Source organism: Denticeps clupeoides, chromosome 5, assembly GCF_900700375.1.
Source record: "Denticeps clupeoides chromosome 5, fDenClu1.1, whole genome shotgun sequence".
NCBI lineage: Eukaryota > Metazoa > Chordata > Actinopteri > Clupeiformes > Denticipitidae > Denticeps > Denticeps clupeoides.
This window is the reverse complement of record NC_041711.1, coordinates 8,870,679-8,892,985: the sequence shown is the minus strand read 5'-3', so window position 1 is coordinate 8,892,985 and position 22,307 is coordinate 8,870,679. Positions and strand designations below refer to the sequence as shown.

At 43.6% G+C, this 22,307-nt stretch overlaps 2 protein-coding genes and 1 long non-coding RNA gene across 5 annotated transcripts in view; 2 read left to right on the top strand and 1 right to left on the bottom strand.

Annotated features, from left to right (window-relative positions):
• LOC114791360 (low-density lipoprotein receptor class A domain-containing protein 4-like) overlaps window positions 1-11,593 on the top strand; it is a 55,722-nt gene extending 44,129 nt beyond the window's left edge. For all 3 annotated transcript variants that reach the window (XM_028982149.1, XM_028982150.1, XM_028982151.1), the window contains 3 exons: window positions 5,688-5,842; window positions 6,495-6,545; window positions 7,408-11,593. In XM_028982149.1, the coding sequence (XP_028837982.1) occupies window positions 5,688-5,842; window positions 6,495-6,545; window positions 7,408-7,998 (797 nt within the window). In that variant the 3' untranslated portion in view covers window positions 7,999-11,593. The remainder of the gene's footprint in view (window positions 1-5,687; window positions 5,843-6,494; window positions 6,546-7,407) is intronic.
• A 1,862-nt stretch (window positions 11,594-13,455) lies between these two features.
• Window positions 13,456-17,168, bottom strand: LOC114791009 (uncharacterized protein C18orf19 homolog B-like). The gene is made up of 4 exons (XM_028981498.1): window positions 17,069-17,168; window positions 15,793-16,166; window positions 14,316-14,427; window positions 13,456-14,217 (listed from the first exon to the last, which is right to left on the bottom strand). Exons 2-4 carry the CDS (start codon window positions 16,155-16,157, stop codon window positions 13,885-13,887), a joined length of 810 nt encoding a protein of 269 aa, XP_028837331.1. The 5' UTR covers window positions 16,158-16,166; window positions 17,069-17,168; the 3' UTR covers window positions 13,456-13,884.
• A 662-nt stretch (window positions 17,169-17,830) lies between these two features.
• On the top strand, window positions 17,831-21,818 carry LOC114791010 (uncharacterized). Its single transcript, XR_003749888.1, has 8 exons — window positions 17,831-17,850; window positions 18,122-18,146; window positions 18,288-19,424; window positions 19,596-19,718; window positions 20,679-20,800; window positions 20,885-21,096; window positions 21,416-21,540; window positions 21,760-21,818. It is a non-coding gene; the product is annotated as an uncharacterized LOC114791010 (long non-coding RNA).
• The last annotated feature ends 489 nt before the right edge of the window (window positions 21,819-22,307 follow it).

Sequence of the window (22,307 nt, the reverse complement as noted above, 5' to 3'; positions counted from 1 at the left end):
ATCAGAAACAGAAAAGAAGCAAACTAGCGCGAGGCAGTCATAATCTGATTCAAACCGGGATTTTATTAACGTGGTGAGGTCAAACATGAAGCTCTTTTATTTTACAAACTGAAGAATGTGTAATATTGGGAAATAGTTCTTTGCATAAACTGCAGATATTATTTACATGTAAAAGGTTCACAAAAGCAGAGAGTAAATCCTGAAGCACTGTGTTGAACTGTGATTAAATGTGATTTGTCATATTGCAAGTTTTTTTCCCCACCCACTCCATAATCACATAGTTTTTAGATAAATAAATATGTTCAAAACAGAAACATGGAATTCAGAAGAATTAAAATGGAAAAAGTCAAACGGAATTTAGGAAAAAAATCTAACGGCCCTACTGCTCTCGCTTAATGTGTTTAATGCCTTTTCTGACAAAACTGAGACTGGCCAAATGTTAATGTAATATTAATGTAGAATAAAAGTTATATACAAGGTTAGTCAAGATCAGTTATTTTTTTCATAATGGTTTTATAATGGTATCAAAAGTATATTGATGTTATAAATCAATAATCAGACACAGTCTGAATATTAGCATTGCCCATTGAAAAGAGATCCAGAGTCATGTTTTGCTAGTTCTACAGTTTTAATTTTATGAAATAACATTTATTGTGGTAAATGTGTATTAACAGTGTTTCCTTTCATAGTTTAGACATGGTTAGACCCTTCCGGCAAACCAGCTAATAGGCTCAGAGACTCATGTCTCTGCTTTCATTTTACAGTCTCTTGTTATCTGTGCCGATAGATAAGGGAACAGAATGTCTTTTCAGTCTTCTCTCCTCCTGATGCAAAGGCACAAAAACATTCCGCACATAGAACATATTTTGTTGAAGCAAACATTGATCATAAGAATAATACAGGATTATTAAAAACCATGAGAGGATTAATCAACATCATTAATCAAGATCATAAGGCATGAAATCAACATCATAATGATTATTATCCAACACCACTTCCAGGAGATGTGCTGTGTGCTCAGCCTGTATAAATCGCCTTACTCTCATTATCACGTATAGAATAAGCCGAACGGAAAATAAAAGTGTGAATATGGTAAATATTTTGTGTGGCTTTCAGCTCCTACCCAGAATCCACTCTTCCTGAAAGGGTGTGATTTTTAGATAAGCAGTTTCCACACACCTGCCGTTTTTTTTTTTTCTGGTGAACTTCTGGGACGACCTGCCACTCAGACGGATCCCTGCATTTTTCCAGCAGTTCACCGCACGGTCACAAGCCAGCGTTTTCCTGAAAGTGGAGCAGACCCCCACCCCCCACCAAACACACCCACCCTCAAGACTTCTTTTCCTTTTTTCCCGATCCTTTATTTCCATTAAAGCAGATCCACTGATTCACTTCATTGCTAAGCGTGCCTCCGGGCGGCGCTTCACGGTTGGTCCTTTTCACGAACAGAAGAAAAACTGGCATCATTATGCAGAAACTTGAGCCCAGTGGGTTTTGGTAGGTGGGCCTGGGCCCTGATCTCCATACCGTCACACAGCTGGTGAACAGAAGCTTTCCTAAAATAGGGGCCAATGACGTTGAGAACCATGGGCCTCTTGCGCCAAATGACGACGTTCTGTGCCTCCGCTGCCGTTGAATGAAAAGCGGTCTCCCCGTGTGCCGCTGCTGTTGTTTCTGACGCTCATGCTTTGTCGGTGCCACGGGTTCCTGTTCTGTAGCGGCAGAGATCAGACAGTCGCTCTTTTGTTGATTCCGTCTTGGAATGTTCTGGCTTTTTTTCTTTTTTTCTTTTTTTTTTTACCAACCCCTCCACCCCCCTCCGTCATCCTCCCATCTTCTCCCAGCCTGTGTTGAGCTGCTGGCTTCTCCAGTGCACAGTGGGGTGCCAGGCTGGCAGTGTGGCATTCTCACTCTGTGCCCACATACTTCATGCCTTTTTGATTTAGTTTTTTTGAACTCCCTCTCCCACAGAAAGATAATAAAAAAAACAACAACCTGGTAGACGACGGGCCTTTTCATCCCTGAAACACTCATCTTAATATCAGCAGGCACACGGTGTTGTCAGGTATCGCGTCAGAACCATCCGGAGCCTGCCGACGGCCCGGCGCGTCACTTTCACACACCCCGCCTTTTAATGGCGGTGCCATGCTCGGCTGTGCCCCTGTTACAGCTCTAGTCTGGTTTCATGCTACCTGGCCTAATTTCACTCTTATCAGGTTGAGTAAACATTGAGCATGCCACGTCTTCTTGGCAGCGGGCACCGCCGCTGTCTTAGTTAAAGCGGTCTGAGCCGCCGCTCTGCCGCACGCCTGAATAATTCAAGGAAAGTCTGTTTGTTGTGCGCACCGTCTAGACAGGTCTGTGGCCGGTACCGGCCGTTCCTTTCCACCAGATTAGAGAACCGCCGTCGGCCACCTGGGCCTTTCCGGGAATGTGTCGCTCAAACACGTCTTGGACCCCCACCCCACGCCCCCCACGGGCGTGACATGTGGCCCGCCGCCGCAGACCCTGTTTGACTTTCGCCAAGGTAACCGAGAGGACGCACACATTCTGTTTGCCCATTATCATGGAGGCGATAAAAGGCGTTAAGAGGCAAGTTCAAGTTAAAAGGTGAAGAGTCCTAGTATTATTTATGACTTTTTTTATGCTTTTCTGTGATGCTTGTAGAGAAATGGTCAGAATGTCCAAAAAGTTACACGTGTGTCTGTGGATGGCGTTAATTTCCTGTTCTGTAATAAGTCTTTTTATGGCGTCGTTTGCATTTGTGCCTCTCATTGTAAAGCTCACGGCCAAAGTTCTCTCGCCAGCGTCATTCCACCAGTAGACCTGCAGTCTGGAGAAAGCGGGGCTTTCCTGGCTCTCCCTCCCTCAGTCTGGAAGGGCCTGTCTGCCAGGTCAGAGCCAGAGGCTGAGCCCCGCGTCACCATGGCGATGCTGGCAGAGCGGGGGTTTCAGCTAGGGGGTCTGGTGGTATCTGGGGCAGAGATACCACTGAACAAGACTCTGGGGGGATCAGGGAGGCGTCGCAGACAGGAAAACCACCCGGTCTTCAGTGGAAGCGGAACTGCTGTTCGCAGCATTTCCATCCCTGCGTCTGACTGTCACACAGGCACAGGCTGAATTGCATTGCATTGTGGGAGGTGGGTTTGGTGGAAAGGAAAGGGGAGAAAAGGCTTCCAGATGTCACACAAGACATACAGGCGCTGCTGTGGCAATCTTCATCTGGGACAAAAATACGTCATCAGATCATGATGCGTCATCAATGCATTGGTATTTAGTATCAATACATACAATCTTAAAACTGAATAACTGAGCAGACAGCTGAGATGTTAAAATACGGTTTATAAATGTAATACTTTTCTTTTTCATCTGCAATTATATCATGATCATTCTGTAAAGAACCGCCCTGCAATGCCTCAGGTATTGCAGAATCGATGGTACTTCGATCACCTGGACCGGGTTTTCCCTCCATTTGTATGTGTCAAAATGCCCTAAATTCCATAAGACTGTGTGTGTCGGGGTCGCCTGAGGAGACCTCAGTAGTCTACATCTGCTCCTGTCCTGGCCACCAGGTCCCACCGGGCCAGGAGGGGCCTTTCCATCTTTAATCGGCCTAAACAGCACTAAGAGGATTTGCCTGTCTGAGCTGCGAATGTGTAAGAACATCAAGTTGGGGGTGTCCTCGCACCTCAGTACCTTTTTGTTGTTGGCTTGGACTGCTTTACCACATCCGCTGAAGCAGATTTTTCTCAGGTTAGTAGGAATTTGGGAAAAATACCAGATAAATTTCCCGCCATCTATATTGGCACCTCAGAAGATGCTGACTTTTTTTTTTTTACCTCAGTGGGTCATGGGGTTCCCGTGGGATGAGAAAACAGTGGTGGCCTAGCGCTTAAGGAAGCGACCCTGTAAACAGAAGGTTGCTGGTTCGAATCCCGATCCGCCAAGGTGCCACTGAGGTGCCACTGAGCAAAGCACCGTCCCCACACACTGCTCCCCGGGCGCCTGTCATGGCTGCCCACTGCTCACTCAGGGTGATGGGATAAATGCAGAGGACAAATTTCACTGTGTGCACCGTGTGCTGTGCTGCTATCATATGTGACAAACACTTCACTTTATAACAGGAGCGAACACGAATGGTACGAAAAAAAAAAAAAAACGTGAACCAATAGACTAGCTCCCTACGAAAAAGCAGCTGGGGAACATGAAGAGACAGGACAGAATTCAACATAAACAGTAAATTAGCTGTGAAAGGTTGGGATAAACTTGGATTAATGTAACCCAGCCCTTTGTTTGCCACGTCGGTAAACCTCTGAAGGATAATTGCATGGTGCTGATCCAAGGCGTGACCTCGGGTACTAATGCGCAGGGTTTGTACAGAGCTGTTCAGATTCCAGGAGCTGAAAAAAAAAAAAAAATCTTTTTCTGTCATAAATGACACGATTTTCTCTTTCCCTGATTTGTGTGCACGTCAGCGTTGATATCGTAGACTCGGTTACTTAAGGAGCTTTCCCTTTGCTGTTATATAATCTGCTGTAACTCCAGTTTCACTTGTCAGCTGACGGGTGTGGGCCTGCGGTTGTGACTGTGTTGTGTCTGGGGCAGGACTGCATGGCACAGACAGGTCATGCAGTCGTTGCTGGTGTGGACAATATCGACATTCATGCCATGATGATCGTATCTGTGCTTGCAACATAACAAACATGCCGTCACTGACCGTTGCTGTTTATTCAAATCGTGCCAGTCTCTGTAAATCTAGCGATCCCGGTCCTGTTTTTAGTTTTACCAGGCAATTTCACATCCGGATCACAGGAAGAGTGAGACTTCCAAAAGCAGGTCTGGATTTAGACCTGCTCTGTCATCAGCAGGATTCCTGCTGAGATTTGTCTTCAGTGTTTTTGTTTTTAATTATTTACATTCAGTTTATTACTCTAAAAGCAAAAGGCCACGAGAGGCGTGTTTGTTACCAAGTGAAGGCTTTCAAAAGCAGTAACAGTGGCATTCAGTGGTTTCATTCATTGGTGATGATCAATACTGTCTATTAAGAGACTAATATTGCAAGAGTATCAGCAAAAGCAACAGTGTAAAATTCAGGTGACATGCGGTCATGAGTGTGTTTTCTTTTATAGATTTTTTTTTTTTTAATCTGACTCAACAGGATTTCAGAACAGTTTTACAAACCCAGCGTATGAATCAATAATCTGTTGTGTTGTATGATGAGGCCAGCATCAATAAGTGTTCCACTCTGAGAGCTCTTTTCTCCGTGAAGAATGGAATATGTCTCATAAAGCTCGCAAATACTTGAAGGCATGTTTTTTAGTGAAGAAGACCATTTCCTGGATCAGGTCACACGCATACGAGCCTCTGTTGCCCCCTTGCGGCCAGAGTCGGTACGGCAGCTTACATCTTCACGTTACGCAGTGAGAAGAAAAAAAATTTAAACAGCAGACGCCACATGCATCTGGAGTGTTTTCATATCTGAAACACCAGATTAGGTTCTTGTGGACGCCACACCATTGTGTCCATTTAGAAGCACTTATATACACCATCTCTACTTTAAAATGCCACTTAGACACAATGCCAACTGCAATACAGGGCATTTTACAACCATCTTTCATCTAATGGACCAGTAATGCTGAAAATAAGCCTCATTTTTTTCTTTCTCTTTGTCTGTCTTTCTGTTCCAGCTGAACTGGAGTTTGTTCAGATAATCATCATCATTGTGGTAATGACTGTGATGGTGGTGGTGATCATTTGCCTGCTGAACCACTACAAGCTGTCCACGTGGTCCTTCATCACGCGGCAGAGCCAGGGTCGGAGGCAGGAGGACGCGGTACAGCCGGTAAGCCAGAGCCAAATGTCCGCGGTGCCGTCCCCTCCATTTCTGTCATTAAAAAGCATGTAGATCCGGGCCATTTACGCGCGAGTTAACACACCTCTTTCCATTTTTTTTATTATCGTCATAACTATCTTATTTTTTGTTTTTTGCTTGTGGCAATATCTTGCCTCTTGCCTGGAGTGCTGGGATAATGTCACCGTGCTTCTCAGACAGCCCTGTGGATATTAAATCTACCCAGGTCCTGTCTAGACGGTGCCCAGACGCCCCCGTGCACAGAGGCAGACAGGCAAAACACTGCAGAGGAAAATAGAGATAAATGTCTGGGAACACCCCCCCCCCCCCCCCCCCCCCCCTTTATTTTATTTCATTTTTATTCATGAGGGTGCTGCACATTGTGGCAGCAGAATGTTTTTGGAGACATTATGCATTTCTGGCTCATTACGCTGCGCACAGCCTGCGACCTCTTACTGATTCTTTAATTTTTTTTACATCACTTCCTCGTGTGATATACTCACAAAAAGGCTAGAGCCAACCAATCCAAATTTCGAAATGAAAAATTGCATGAAATTGTTCACCTTCCCCCTGTGTTTTATGTGCAAATGGCAGCGTTTAGATGTTTCTCTTGCAATAATTTCTGCCTCTTTATTTCTCTCAGGAGGGGTGTCTGTGGCCATCTGACAGTCGGCTGCGACATGGTGCCTCAGAGGTAAAAACAGTGGCTGCACACACACACACACACACAGAGAGAGAGAATGTGAGTTTAGGTTCGGGGCTCTCGCTGGGAGGGGCCACAGCGCATCATTAATCACCCCTGCGCAGCACCGTCTAGACAGACGTCTGAGTGCTCAGACGTTCAGCCATGCTCCGCTGTCTTGGTGTGTAAACTGTCGCTTATTAGCTGTCATTTATGTAATTGAAATTTGCCTGCATGATAACGGCCCTGGGCCTGGTTGGCATGGAGACTTTTCTTCACCTCAAATGGAATTAAGACTTTCATGGGAGGCGGATGCAGCGTGTGCCACTCTGGCACTCATAATTATTCAGAATATTTGATAAGAACAGCTGAGATGTTGCGTTTTTTATTTGTTTATTTATTCATTTGGACAGGGATGTAGGGTGTAAACAATAATCGCTTTCGGGGACATGTTATTAGGGCCGCATAACATTTAATGGAAATGAATGGAAGGGAGCAGCACAGTTATTTGCATAAAGACGCATTTCACCGAATAAAGACCCTCGTCAGGGTAAAGTAACAGGATCTCTGTGTGCTGAATGGCAACTCCCAAACAACCGTGCTGGCTGAGGCTCTGCCGCGAATTCCTGTCATTTGATCTACCTTCCGTAAAAAAAAAAAACTTGTCTCGGTACATTTTACAATGTAGTTCATGCTGTGCTGAATCAAAATATTAATATACATACGTCGCATCATTCAAGTAAAGGTTCTGGCTGTGCTGCAGGGTTATTTCACATATATAGCATCTGCATATAACCATAAAACCAGTGACCCTTCTCAACCTTTCTTCAGTGCACCTTTAATGTAATTATTATCATTTTTTTTTTTTGCACAGGTTCTGTATGCCCCACACCCGAGGGACCGTTTCTCAGCACCCTCTTTTATGCAGAGGGACCGCTTCAGCCGCTTCCAGCCCACCTACCCCTACCTGCAGCACGAGATTGACCTTCCGCCCACCATCTCGCTGTCTGATGGCGAGGAGCCTCCACCTTACCAGGGGCCTTGCACACTGCAGCTGCGTGATCCTGAGCAGCAGATGGAACTGAACCGCGAGTCGGTGCGGGCGCCGCCCAACCGAACCATCTTCGACAGCGACCTCATCGACATGCACAGCGGCACAGGAGCCGGTGGTGTGGGGCCCGGAGGAGGAGGCGGAGGGGGACCGCGGCCGCCGAGTAGCAACTCGGGCATCAGTGTGGCCAACTCCAGTGCCCACGGGCGCATGGAGGGACCCCCGCCCGCTTACAGTGAGGTCATGGGTCACTACCCAGGAGCATCTTTCTTTCTTCACCAGCACAGCAATAACTTGACATCCACCGCTGTGGAGGTGGTCTGTCCGGGGGTCCGGACAGTCTCACAAAGCAGCCCGGGAAGCACAATAGTACTGAGCAAGGCTAAAGAGCGGCCACCGCATGAGCTGGTGTGACAAGAGGGGGCGGGGCCACCTTCCTAACTCCTCTAAGAAAAGGGGTGTGGACCTGTCCTTTACTGACACTCCCACGCACAACAGATCAATTTTTCTTTCACCCATGTGGGCTACAATGGATTCAAAAAACAGGAACCAATTTCTTTATTTTTTTATTACTATTTCTCCCCAAAATTTGATTCAGATCAGACACTAGGGATATGCACTGCGTAGAGCTTTCTTTCTTCCTTAGCTTTGTAACTCTTTTATAATTTCTTTACTGTAACAGAGTAGAATCAGCACAGGGTCCCCATCCTTCTTCCCAGAGGACTTCAAGCGTCTGTGAAGCCTATGGGCTCAAGAATTTCCTTTCTTTTTTTTCTTTTTTTTTATAAGACCGGGATCTGTGCACAAACAAGATTGAGAAGAAAAAAAAAAAAAAAACCACCTAATCAAAAAAAAAAAAAAAAAAATCCAAATCTTAGTGCCAAGGTTTGTGTGAAAGCAAAATGTGTGGGTATTGACTTGTTAATCATTTTCAAATCAAAAGAATTGTTTTCTAAATTTGCACTATCATGTTGAAGAGAGATGAGGGAAATACTATATTCTATGTTTGTGTGTGTGTTTTTTCCCTTGGGTTGTGATTATATGGCTCCAAAGCTATTTCACTGTGGGAGCAACAGAGTTTCATTCTAAGCGTAGAAAAAGACGAGTGAATTTGATCCAGCCTAGACCTCCTCCCAGTTCAAACCCACCGAGGAGACCGGATTATTTTTGTTTCGGTGTATTTTCAGCGTGTTGGATGGAGGCATCCCACTTTTCTACCCCTGTCACTTTAGCCGAGAACACATCGCCCGAGTCGCCGTGCCGTTACTGCCAACTGGCCGTACCTTCACGTCTGACCTTCTGTCTGGCTTGAACTTTGAAATGTCAGCATTTCTGCTCCAGAACATTGCGGTCTTTCAGACAGAAACCAAATTAACGTCTTCTCGTGACCTCCACCATCCAAACGTTCTCTGTGCTTCTCCATCCAGCGAAAAACACACAAAAAAAGCGATAATTCGTTGTAACTTCCATGAACTTCTCTTTCTCCTGACATTATTTCCACCTTGCATTCCCCCGCCACTCTACACCTCTCACACGCTGGGTGATCAGTCCCCTCGAACTTGCCAAGTCAAAAAGCAGAATCGGTGAAGAGTAATTGGGGTGAGAATCGTGGTGAAGTCAAGGGCTATGCGAGGGCCATTCTTCTTCTGATCGGGTCGAGCCTTTCTGCTAACTGTTGCCTTTTCCTCTGCTCTTACACGCCAAGCCCTGATGCTCGTCTCCTCTTAACACCCGCTTATCTAGCTGCATGTCTTTTACTTTTTTGTGAGTCCCTCGATAATGAGCAAAACTCATTATGTATTTTAAAGTGACCACGTTTATTAACCACAAACTAACAAAAGTGGTGACAATCTCATCAATAATTGAGAATCTGTTTTTTTAGCGTTCATCCATGGCGTGAATAGAATGGATGAATAGAAATAGAAGACTATGGAAACGTAAATTGTCCGTTTTCCTCCCATTTTTGTGAATTCATGTTTGCGTAAGTTTTGATGTGAAAAAGCAGCCCTCATCTCACCCTCAACATGTTATAAATCACCCGCACAGCCACCGAACTATTCGAATGATGAACGGGTCTCCAGAGTAGCTCATGGTGTAGGACCCATGGTCTGCAAACATCACCATCATGCCATTCTAATGCATCGCTTTATGATGAGACGCTGTCTCTCCTGGGATTTGTCTCAGCCAATCAGAATGCCGGAAGCTCTTTATTCTCAGTTTAAAAAGGTACCAGACGTGCGTTGAGGCAGCCCACGGTTGTCTGCGTGTGACTCATGACTTTCATCATCTCTACACATTTATTTAAGATAACGTGAACTTTGTTGCACCTCGTTTGCGTTTCGGAATGGGTGTAATTTTACACTCGGATCCATAGATTAGTGTTTTTTTAGTGGATAAGATGATTTTAAAAAATGTATTCTAACAGAAAGGTTTTTGGTCCAAGTATTTTACTGAAGACCTCTGATTTTGTGTTACCAAGTCAGGGTTGAAAGGTCCATTGACAGTTGACTCTAACCACTGTCTTACATGACACATAACTATAATATAATTTTTTCAGAAGTAAACAAAAGCCTTCCGTTAGTGAGCTGTTCAGTGTCCTCCTCCTGTGACCTGAGCAGACGTTTCTCCTTCATTCTTTCCATATTACTCTCATAACTACTGCTGCTACCGCTGTTGCTGCTGCTTCTCCTGCCACCGTTCCTCTGTACGCCTCCCCGCCATCCGCCGCTACTCCGCATCTCTCCCCCACCCACCCAGTCTGAGGAGGTTTGCATGTTACTATTGCGTGAGCTAAAAAAAAAAAAAGAAAATAAAAGGTGCCTAATGTTTGAGCAGACATAGGAACCCACTTGCACTCTAAAGCTCCCACCTTTGTTGTGCCTCACTTCCAACGGTGCTTTTATCAGTAGTCAGTCTTTGTTCGTTTATTTGTAAGGTGCTGTATATAACTTGAATATGTTATGCACATCTCCTACCCAATGGGTAGAAATCACAAACACAAAAAGCGAGTTGTTAATATTGTAATATACTGTATAAAGAATATAAAAAAAATTCTAACACAGCGGCATCAAATTTGTTAAAATGCCTACAGTTCAAATGTGCTTATGTCTTCTTTTTTTGTAAACAACAAACAAAAGATTTGCAAGATAATGCTTAAATATGATAATGAAATAAAAATTACTACTTTATATTATTTTCCTATGTATAATAATAATAATAATAACACTAGAACGGCTGTTCTGGATCAAGCACGTCATTTAACAGACGTTTTAGTTGCTTTTTCCCCGACCCAGACAGACGGCTCCAGTTGTTTGGGTTCCTTCGGCCCTTGTTTTCATGTCGGTATACCAAAGTGTACAGTGAGTCACTAGTGAGCGGTTTACTCGGGGACGTGGGACGGGTGAAGGCGCCACGCGGTGACCTCCACCTGCCTCCCACTGGGCGAGACAGTAGCACTGTTCACGTGTACCCTGGAACCCGAGTTCATCTCCGCTGTACAAATACAAGCCAGCATGTTTGTACTCCTTCCACCAGAACTGTACATAGCGAGGCACTGCTGTCCTTGTTCATATCTAGGTTCCCTGCATTTTGTTGTCATCTGTAGGCTAACGGTGGCTGTGTTTTGGTATACTCTGCCTGGAAAAGAAGTGTCACAGGATTACTTCCACCTTGGACTTTTGTTATGTTCTATCCCTCCCTACACGCGAGTGTGTGTGTGTGTGTGTGTGTGTGTGTGTGTACGTGCGTGCCTGTGTATATACACATGCACGTGTATCTGTACGTACATGTCCAGAATTAATGCAGTTGTGTATTTTTGCCTCCTTTTTTTATTTTATTTATGTAATTGTGATGTTATAGGTTTTAGGCCTAAGGTCTGTTATTGCAATACTTTTTTCAGAAAAAAAAAAATCAAAAAAGTTCCTCTAAGTGCTGTTGTAGTCAAGATTTTATGCTTGTACTTGGCTGTGGTCAAACTGCAGCATAATAATTAAAAACTCTAAAACCTGGACCGGGCTCTTGTCTTCATTTGCTGCCAGTATGTCTGTAATCCAGAAGCTTCTTGTTCCAGCCCAGAAGACATTATTAGAATGGGAACTCCAGGACCAGGATGGAGAACTACTGCCTTACTCCCAGTTTTCCGGGTTTGCTTCCTTACCCACAAGACCACCACTGCCCCATGTGCATTTGGAGGGTATTTTAGGGAAGTAACAGAACCCCTGAATGCGTTTATAAAATTATTACTGGTTTTTGTCCTAATATACAAAGTATAAAATACAACATAATGTATAATTCATGTAGAAATCACATCAATACAAGGAGTGCAGAATTATTAGGCAAATGAGTATTTTGTCCACATCATCCTCTTCATGCATGTTGTCTTACTCCAAGCTGTATAGGCTCGAAAGCCTACTACCAATTAAGCATATTAGGTGATGTGCATCTCTGTAATGAGAGGGGGTGTGGTCTAATGACATCAACACCCTATATCAGGTGTGCATAATTATTAGGCAACTTCCTTTCCTGAAGCGTGATCATTGAACAATCAAGCGTTTCATTCAAAATAGTCAACAGGGTCGCAAGAAGCGTGTGGAAAAACCAAGGCGCAAAATAACTGGCCATGAACTGAGAAAAGTCAAGTGTGCAGCTGCCAAGATGCCACTTGCCACCAGTTTGGCCATATTTCAGAGCTTCAACATCACAAGAGTGCCCAAAAGCACAAGGTGTGCAATACTTAGAAACATGGCCAAGGTAAGAAAGGCTGAAAGACGACCACCACTGAACAAGACACACAAGCTGAAACGTCAAGACTGGGCCAAGAAATATCTCAAGACTGATTTTTCTAAGGTTTTATGGACTGATGGAATGAGAGTGAGTCTTGATGGGCCAGATGGATGGGCCCGTGGCTGGATTGGTAAAGGGCAGAGAGCTCCAGTCCGACTCAGACGCCAGTAAGGTGGAGGTGGAGTACTGGTTTGGGCTGGTCAAAGATGAGCTTGTGGGGCCTTTCGGGTTGAGGATGGAGTCAAGCTCAACTCCCAGTCCTACTGCCAGTTTCTGGAAGACACCTTCTTCAAGCAGTGGTACAGGAAGAAGTCTGCATCCTTCAAGAAAAACATGATTTTCATGCAGGACAATGCTCCATCACACGCGTCCAAGTACTCCACAGCGTGGCTGGCAAGAAAGGGTATAAAAGAAGAAAAACTAATGACATGGCCTCCTTGTTCACCTGATCTGAACCCCATTGAGAACCTGTGGTCCATCATCAAATGTGAGATTTACAAGGAGGGAAAACAGTACACCTCTCTGAACAGTGTCTGGTAGGCTGTGGTTGCTGCTGCACGCAATGTTGATGGTGAACAGATCAAAACACTGACAGAATCCATGGATGGCAGGCTTTTGAGAAAGGTGGCTATATTGGTCGCTGATTTGTTTTTGAATGTCAGAAATGTATATTTGTGAATGTGGATATGTTATATTGGTTTCACTGGTAAAAATAAATAATTGAAATGGGTATATATTTGTTTTTTGTTAAGTTGCCTAATAATTATGCACAGAAATAGTCACATGCACACACAGATAGCCCCCTAACATAGCTAAAAATAAAAACTACTTCCAAAAACAATCAGCTTTGATATGAGTTTTTTGGGTTCATTGAGAACATGGTGGTTGTTCAATAATAAAATTATTCCTCAAAAATAGAACTTGCCTAATAATTCTGCACTCCCTGTATATTCTGTTTCACCTAATCAGTTGTGTAACTATGTTCTGGATTCTTGCTTTTCTGCACCTGTAACATGCAAGGTTCATAATGGTTCTAGTTACATTCATAAATATTGACCTGGACACTGTTTTGGCATGAATTTCATCATATTAGTGACACAAGCGCTTTTTATTTATTAAAATAGGCTGATTGTCCTTTATATGTAATTCAATCACCTTCTGCATTTTTCCCCAACAAACGAGACTGATACATTTCTGCGATATTTTGTGCAATACGTTCACAATACAACATAATATATTATATTCAACTAAATACAGGTATATTCAGCGACACAATGTTGGACTATCTTTGGTGAAATTACACATCAATCCAGATGATCACAGTAGTGTCACAAACATCCCCTTTCAAGTACACATCAGTGGTTTTCCCAAGTTCCTCCTTTCAGAGGTCCAGATTGGCCTTCTATTCAGTCTTTAACATGAAGGCGAGCTAATGGACAAAAGGCATAAGGCATAATCAGACAAATGTCTACACACAGGACGTATTCTTAAAAAAAACTATCCATGAATATGCTCCATTTAATCTGGTTTCTTGCGGAAAGACACTTTGTCTTTCGTCTCTTGAAATTTCTCTGACAGCTTGTCTTTGGTCTCTTCCATTTTTTCAGAGAACCGTTCTTTTGTCTCCTCCATCTTGCCGGAGAACAACTCTTTAGTCTCCTCCATCTTTTCAGAAAACCGCTCCTTAGTTTCCTCCATCCTTTCAGAAAGCCTCTCCCTCGTCTCCTCCATTTTGTCCTGCAGGTAGTCCTTCACCGGAGGAGGGGTGGAGAGATAACCATGCTTACGGAGATATTTGACGGACAGAGACGTTCCACCCAGTGTGACTGTGTATCTTGCTGGTGTGGCCAGCTTTAAACAAAGACAATAAAAATTAAAATGGCTTCCAAGCATCACTGGAAAGCTGTGAACAATTGCTGAACCTGACATTAATGTAGAAGTTTACCCACCTTGTACATTGCATATGCTGTGAGGGCGTAGCCACTCTGGGAATCTCTCAGAATGTTCACCACCTTCTCTGGTAAACCAACATAGTCCAAAAAAGGCACCAAATTCACACCCCTACAAGATTAAAAGAAAAATGAAGATCGCTTAACAACCTGTGATAACCTCAAAGAGACAAACTCGCCGCAGCAGAACTACAAATTGCCATTTTACACACCAGGTCGTTACCGAAAGCTCAAGGGGAAACGAGCGGAAAGGTCCAGACAGGCAGACGGTGCGGACTGCCAACACCTAAGCAGCTCAGTGTGTAAAGTCAATTAGCCGGTCTTACACACTCGTGACCCCCAAGGCAAGGTAAAGGATTCACAGTCGGTCAAATATCATTTAGATGGTCTGCGGTTAAAAAGTTCGGATTTCAGGCATGTGGGCAACCTTCACCCTGGTAGGAATCCCTAAAGAGGTCATCATTACATTTAAATCAGTTACTTGAGGACGGAGAGTCAAATTGGGCGTGTGCTTTTTTAGCCCACTTTTAAGAGTTAAAATATGACATAACATGACCACAAAAGAAAAAGGTCTTTTTGTCGTTCAATTTTTGAGATTCTGAATTTCTGAACTTCGTTAGTGATGCGCAGTAGTCTGATCTCTGCTCCCAGTTCTGCAACCAATATGAAATCAAAAAAGTACTGTAAAAAAAAACAAAAAAAAAAACATTCTGTACAATTGTTCAATATGAAATGACAAAATAAAAGATGTCTAATATTAGATTTTAAAACACTTTTAAAACAGAATAAATTCTGTGGGATGCGGTTAACATGGTGGTCAATCTCATTGCAACTGCTGCGCTTGGTCTGTTGTAGCCTCTGCAACAGGAGTCAACCAACCCTGGTCCTGGAGGCCACTTGTCCTGCACATTTTTGAGTTTACCTTCATTTCTTCTGTACTTGCCGGTACCTGTAACCACATGATGTGTCAAAGTAAACACGATGACGTGAAAGTGAAGTGTCGGTCTTTATTGGATAATTCATCCTTTTGTGGTCTGTTCACATATTCACTTTTAAAAACTCGTTTGAATCATGAACATCGTTCCCATGAACACGAGTCAAGTGGGAGTACTACGGCAAGTACAAAATGTGTCCTCTGCATGTAACCATCACCCTTAGTGAGCAGAGGGCAGCTTTGACAGGCACCCGGGGAGCAGTACTCCCTCAGGGGGATGATACTTTGCTCAGTGGCATCTTGGGATTCAAACCTTCCAAACACGGGTCCGTTTTCTTACCTACTAGGCCACCACAGGCCCATTAGAATGTGCTGATGCTGGATTCTTGCCTAAGAACCAGAAAACCACAAATTCAGAGGTCCACACCCCACTTGCTACCATTGTGCCCCTGCTCCAGGGGGACTGTCCCTGTCACTACTGATTGTAAGGCACTCAGGATAAGGCAGTCTGGTAAATGTCATGAATGTAAATGGAAGACTTACTTCATAGCAGCATAATAAAATGCCCCGAACCACACGGATGATGTTACAAGGTGCACCGGGACCATGACCTTGCCATACTGCTTAAACATCTTCTTGAACCTCTGGTAGAGGCCAATGGACTTGTCCTGAAGGGGGTCCGCCCCCTCAGCGTCCTGCGGCGGAGCCCCCTGTAGACCAGGCTTGAGGAGCTGCTTCTGGCTCTCCTCTGGCCTCGCCCTGCCGGTCACGGTCGTCCTCAGCCAGCGAGACACGCGTCTCTGCGCCCCAGCCGCGCCCGGGTGCCACTCGCGGCCGGCCAGGCCGAGCGACACGGCGTGGGCAGCGTGGAGCTGCCGCGAGGCAACCTGAGACAGGGTCCACAGCATCTTCTCCACCTGCAACAGAAGACAAGACGCCGTCAAACACATAGCAGGCCTTAGAAATATGAGTCGGTAAGAGGGTTCCAAAATCTCACCAGACTTCAAGAACGTTCCACTCAGATTTTTTAAATCAGTATGTGAAAAGCAACACAATTCTGCGTCGTTTGAAAGGTCACCTGTTGCCCCTCCACGACGCCCCTTCCTCTACATTCACTCTCAAGCAGATGCTGACGCCAACTTCGTAACTGAGGAGCGAAGCCACGAGCAGAGGCCACAAATACAGGCTCGGCGTGGATGTAACTCACGGAGTTTAAATGTCCGCTTCCCCGCTGTGCTGGAGGACAGGCGACATTAGCTGTTTACTTATCCCCCGCCGCGCTGGAAGACTCCGCGTCTCGCTGTAGACGCGGCTAAGGCCCAGCCCTGAACCGCGGGCGGCCAAACGGCGAGTTTCTGTCCGCGAAGCGAGCGGAACCGCGGCGGAATCACGCGTAAAACAAGTCCGAAGCCGCGGCAGGCCCGCGGCCGCTCTCGGTAAACTTTTGGACGGCTCGTGCACATGGACTGTGGTCGCGCAGAGGCTTCTGGGAGCTGTAGTTCTCCTGCACGACTCGCGTTCATGGAAACGAGATTCGTGATTCAAACGAGTTTTTAAAAGTGAATACGTAAATAGACAACAAAAGAATTACAAAATAATTTATATTGATTTATATTGATATTTTATATATTTTTTTATTGCAGTATCTGGTGCGCACCAGTTAGTACCGTTAACCCAGTGAATGCTTTATAACATTAAATGTTGTTTTAATCACAAAGCATTTGCCTAAGTGTGTTAGATTTCTTCTATGTTACTCTCCCTTTAAAATACATTTCTGACATTCGAACTCGAACGCAGCCCCCCCACTACCAGAAATTACGCAGTCGAGATTTCCACATGAGCCTCGCCCTGGGAGAACCGCCTTCTGATCTCCCTTCCTGCCAGGTACGGATGAGTTCGAACCGCGTCTGGCTGCAGATCCACTGTGCTGCCGGATGTTTTTTGCGACTCAAGACTTTTATTTTGAAATCTCGACGGATCGACGTCACCTTGAAGGCCCGCCCATCCGAAGGCACACGCACGTTGTTGAAAAGCTGCGAATCGTACCCATAAAAACCTGAACTGTTTAGACAGTGTTCGCTAAGTAGATAATTACTATGTTACAATATTTACATAATTAAGCTTTTGCCTCTCTCTCTTATTAGTTTGTCTTGTACATGTTTTTGGGTGAGCCATTCCACTGCAGTAAGTCCAGAGATGTGCTTTGCAATCCTTTATGTATGAAGACCTTACAATTATATTGAATGCATTGTTTTTTTGTCTTGCTTTATGTGCAGCTTGACATGCCAAAGATCAGGTGATGATGGTGCCAAACCATGATGAACACTGCTCTGGAAAAGGCATGTATGTATTAAAGGCAGAGTAGTTAATACTGTTAAGTTTTGCTTTCTTCATAATCAGTCAGTGTTGGGTCAAAGGGAGAAGATTAGAACATCATTGGAGGAAAGGTTTCCTCCGTGTCTCTGGCGAGAGGGTGTGCCTGAAACAAACGCTTGGTGCCCTTGTACCTTGAGGGTGAGGAGCGAGTACCTACTCTCCCTCCTTAACAGTGCAAGGCCACCCTTTCCTGGGGATAAAGTGAGCTGAATTTTTTCCCCCATTGTAAGCTATATTCTAGAGAATGTCTTTAAACATATTAATATGTCCTTTTGATTTAGGCCATAACGTGCAATTTTACATATGCATGGTTTTGGACAAGAAGAGGCAAGAGCTGATTTTTTTTACATTATAAAATCACCCGAACTGTGTAAATGCATAGTAGATAACGATAAACAATAAATTCACCTAATGTCTGTAATCATGCACATTGATTGATTTCATTTAAATTGAATGAATAATACAGGATTTAACATCGCATTTTGTCACCTGTCAGGTAACATCATCAGACCAGGAAACAGGTTGGTCCATTCATAAAAAAAAAACTGTTCCTACTATCCACTGCACTCAGTTACTAGGTTACTAGGTTCTTCATATTATGAGAATGTCCCCTTGACTAACCTCCAAACCTGAGACCCATCTCTACTCCCTTTAACTTGCAGTCTGACTTCTCACCACTCCGATCAGTCATTTCAAAAGTTTCACCTTTCCTGACTGAATGTGTGCTCGAATGTGAAAAGTCCTACAAGGTCTTCTGAAAGAAAGTCCTACAAGGTCTTCTGACTGGTACAGAGAGCAGCTCCCAGAGAACAAGCTAGTACATAAAAAGGACCAAAAGTGAAAGAAAAGTGCATTGAGAGGGACATAAATCTTTTACTCCCAGGACCTGAAGTCAGAGACCAACATCTCCACCATCCTCAAAAAGACCCAGCTGAGGATGTACTTCCTGAGGAAGTTCAGTCTTCCACAGGAGCTGCTGATCAACCAAAGTCTGGTAGGGAGCAGCCCTGATAAATGAAGCGGAACGTTGTTAGTGTAAATTTTGCAAAATGATTTGCAAAATGTCAGACCGCTCATCAAGGCGGGCCTTCACTAACAACGTCACCTTGTTCAGAGCCTCTGTTGTATAGCTTCTCCACTTATGAAGTGAGGAGTTCAAATCAACCTTCAGATAGGTCAGTGACTGTGTCAGGTGCTGGAACATCTACTCGTCATGGTGCGAATGGAACGCGGGGAAAATGATTCACGTGATTTAATGTGTAAAAAAAAAACTATACATACCTGCGTAAAAGTTGTTTTACTGAATTTATTCAGACATCAAGGATTAATTCTGTATTAACAATAGGTACTTAAAGTGGTTATGATAAGCATTCATACAATTTTTTAAATGTATAGGATGTTTAACCAAAGGCCAATGTTTACACTGTAAAAAGGTTTTGTTATTTTGTCACTCAATAATCAGAACAATATTTTTCACTTACAGATAAATTTTGCACTTCCGCTGAATTTACCAGTATGTTACTGTCTCATTACCCTGCATGGCTGTGGGGCTACCAACTCCTTCGGACAAAAGGTTCCTCACGGGCTCAAACACATGCAGGGATTGATTGCCCCAGTGATGGGTACACACCCCAGTATTTATGCACATCAGGCAACATTGGCCAAGCTGTTCTCTATGTGAGGCCACTACAGAGTGATATTAATGTACATGTAAACAATTTACTTTTATGTTAACAGATTGGGTGAATGTGAAATAGCCTGTTGAGGGCAAAGCTAAAACCTGCCTTAATAAAGCACAGGTATAACCACCATACTTTTATACCTTCTTTATCTAATTATACTACGTCTATGTTATTAGGCATGATTACTTGCATAAGAGTTAGGTATAGACACTGGGAGGTTTATATATCTTATAGAAGTCTGTGTAGTGTACTGCATTTATTTGATTAGTTAAATCTTTTTTTTTTTAGGACAATATTTTCTCATTACAGTCTCATACAGACACTAAAGGATAAGCCACTAACACAGTGCATGGTGACTTGTATGTTCTGTGGCCAGAATTTCATGACGAACCATGTTGACGTCTGTGAAATGTAAGTAACCATCTGATAATCTACCATGTACACACTACAGTGGTGATCTGGCTGCTTCATTCATCTCTATACTTGTACTTACAGTGCTCATCCAGCATCTCAGGCCTCTGCTTCATTTTACACTTTTTTACATTTACAGCATTTATCAGACGCGCTTATCCAGAGTGACTTACAATCAGTAGTTACAGGGACAGTCTCCCTGGAGCAACTTAGGGTTAAATGTCTTGCTCAGGGACACAATGGTAGTAAGTGGGATTTGAACCTGTAACTCTGTAGACTTATGGTTCACAGGCAAACCCACTAGGCTACTACCATCTTCACCCTCCACCCATCCAGCATCTCAGACCAAAATCAATCCTAATCAAATCTTAGATACACACATTACAAATATTAATGATTAATAAGATAATACAGGTACACATAAAGAACAATAGTGACATGCTAGATGATCCTAGTCTACTCGGTCTCCAGGTTGTGCTGACTGCACCAGAGTACCAGCAGCTCAGTTTTATGTCTCTATGCAGATTAGTCACCATCCTGAACGTGTCCAATGATGGTGGTGTCATCTTCAAACTTCAGGAGTTTATGGGGGTCATTGTCTCTGGGGTTTGGTGGGTGACATGTATAAATATGTCCATTTCAAACCTACATTAGAATTTATGGTCATATGCCAGGCCTTTGTTCCCTAAAACAGGGGTCTGTTGTCTGTAGCTGGTGAAAAGGACCACAATTGTCCTTTTATGTGTTTGACTTTTTTCTTGATATAATGAATACAATAAAATCTTAATATTTATATTTTCTATTATGTGGGTCATTTGTGATGATATGTGTGTCCATGTGGTCTTGTGTTTTGTCCTGTGGGTGGTGCTGTGGTTTGGGTGGGAGGAGTTTAAATAATGTGGCCAGCAGGTGTTGATTGTTAAGTGAGCTGTGCCATGCTCTGTTGTTCACTGGATTTAGTTTGTTGCCCAGTTTGAGCTGAAAGTGTATTGCCGAAGATGGTCTTGGCCATTTGTAAATTAACAGAGGAATTGATTGTCCTGCTCTGCTGTATGTTTGCATTCCTTGGTGAGCGCAGCGAGGTATGTTTATTTTCATGAGTATTTAAAATTCCGAATTGAGTAAAATGTAAAGTTATGTGTATGTTTCTGTCTATTTTAATGTAGGGTTCACAGTGCTGTAAAGAGACAAAGACTGGATGGGTTCTCAAGAACTTTGAATAAAGCAAAAATAAACTAAACATCAGTCAAGACTCACTTTTGGGTCCAAGGGCTGCTACAGCTGGTAATGTCTTGCAAACCTTTCCACACTGGACGCAGGGTCGTTGGCTGAAATCTATTCATTCAGCTTCTCAGAGTAGCTTCTTCTGATTTCCCTGGTCAGTGTGTGTTTTATTGATCCAATGTTTTTTACCATGGTGTTAAATAGTCAATGACCTTGATGTTATGGACATTGTTACACTTGTGCAAATGTAGAATATATTTCACAGCTTGAAAAGAATAACAACTTAACTGCTGAGCGAGACCAAGGTTAACCACAGTTGGGACCTGCCCATGATAACAGTGTCCAATAGACGGTGTTTGGCTGAAAAAAAATTCCTCATGGAGAATGTAATTGACATGTATGTGCGCTTATTCAGATGCTCAGAATGTGCAGCTAAATATTATCCATGTCTGGTGCCATCTTGTTTCTACTAGGTGTGAAAGGCAGGTGGCACAGAACTGGGTTGAAAGACACTGGGATCTTAAGGATGTTAAAGGAAAGGCCTGATATGGTAACAGTACTGTTCCCCAGATGTGCAGCAGCTAAGTTAGAAGCAGAGGTATTGTTCACTCATGCACAATGATTGCTTTGCTGATATTAATAGTTCATGAAATATTGTTTTTGGTGCTTATAAATACAATGATGTACTGATAATTGATAAGATATATTTTGGGCTATTTTACATATGTGTGGTGATGTTAGATAATTTTGTCTGTTAGCTAGTAAGGATAATTGTGAAAAAAGGTGAAATTGAATTGATTGTCATTGTGATACACAGCACAGCACACGGTGACACAACGAAATGTGTTTCGTTCATCGTTCATCAACCTTGGTGAGCAGTGGGCAGACATGACAGGCGCCCGGGGAGCAGTGTGTGGGGACGGTGCTTTGTTCAGTGGCACCTTGGCTGATCGGGATTCAAACCGGCAACCTACTGATTATGGGGCTGCCCCGAAGTGATGAGAGCCTGAAAGTATGAGGAAGACAACATTGATGAGGCAAAGCCACTGCATTCCTACTGGAATACATTGACACAGGTGATAAATAGAAAACAGTAGTTGTAAAGGACTTTTCAGTGACAGATCATCAATGATAGATTATTGCAAAAACAATTTTGATACAGAAAAAGAAAAGACAATTTACAAGAAATGAAAAAGGAGAAATAGCACATGACTCATTCCTATGAATGTTTCTTTCTTCCTAGCCTCTGCAGCACAGCTTAATGAGATTGTTGAGTTCTGGACTGGGTGGATGTTGAAATACTGTCACCTTTCCACTGGCCTCCACCTACTTCACCACTTTAAAGATTCCAGGAAGAGGTGGGAG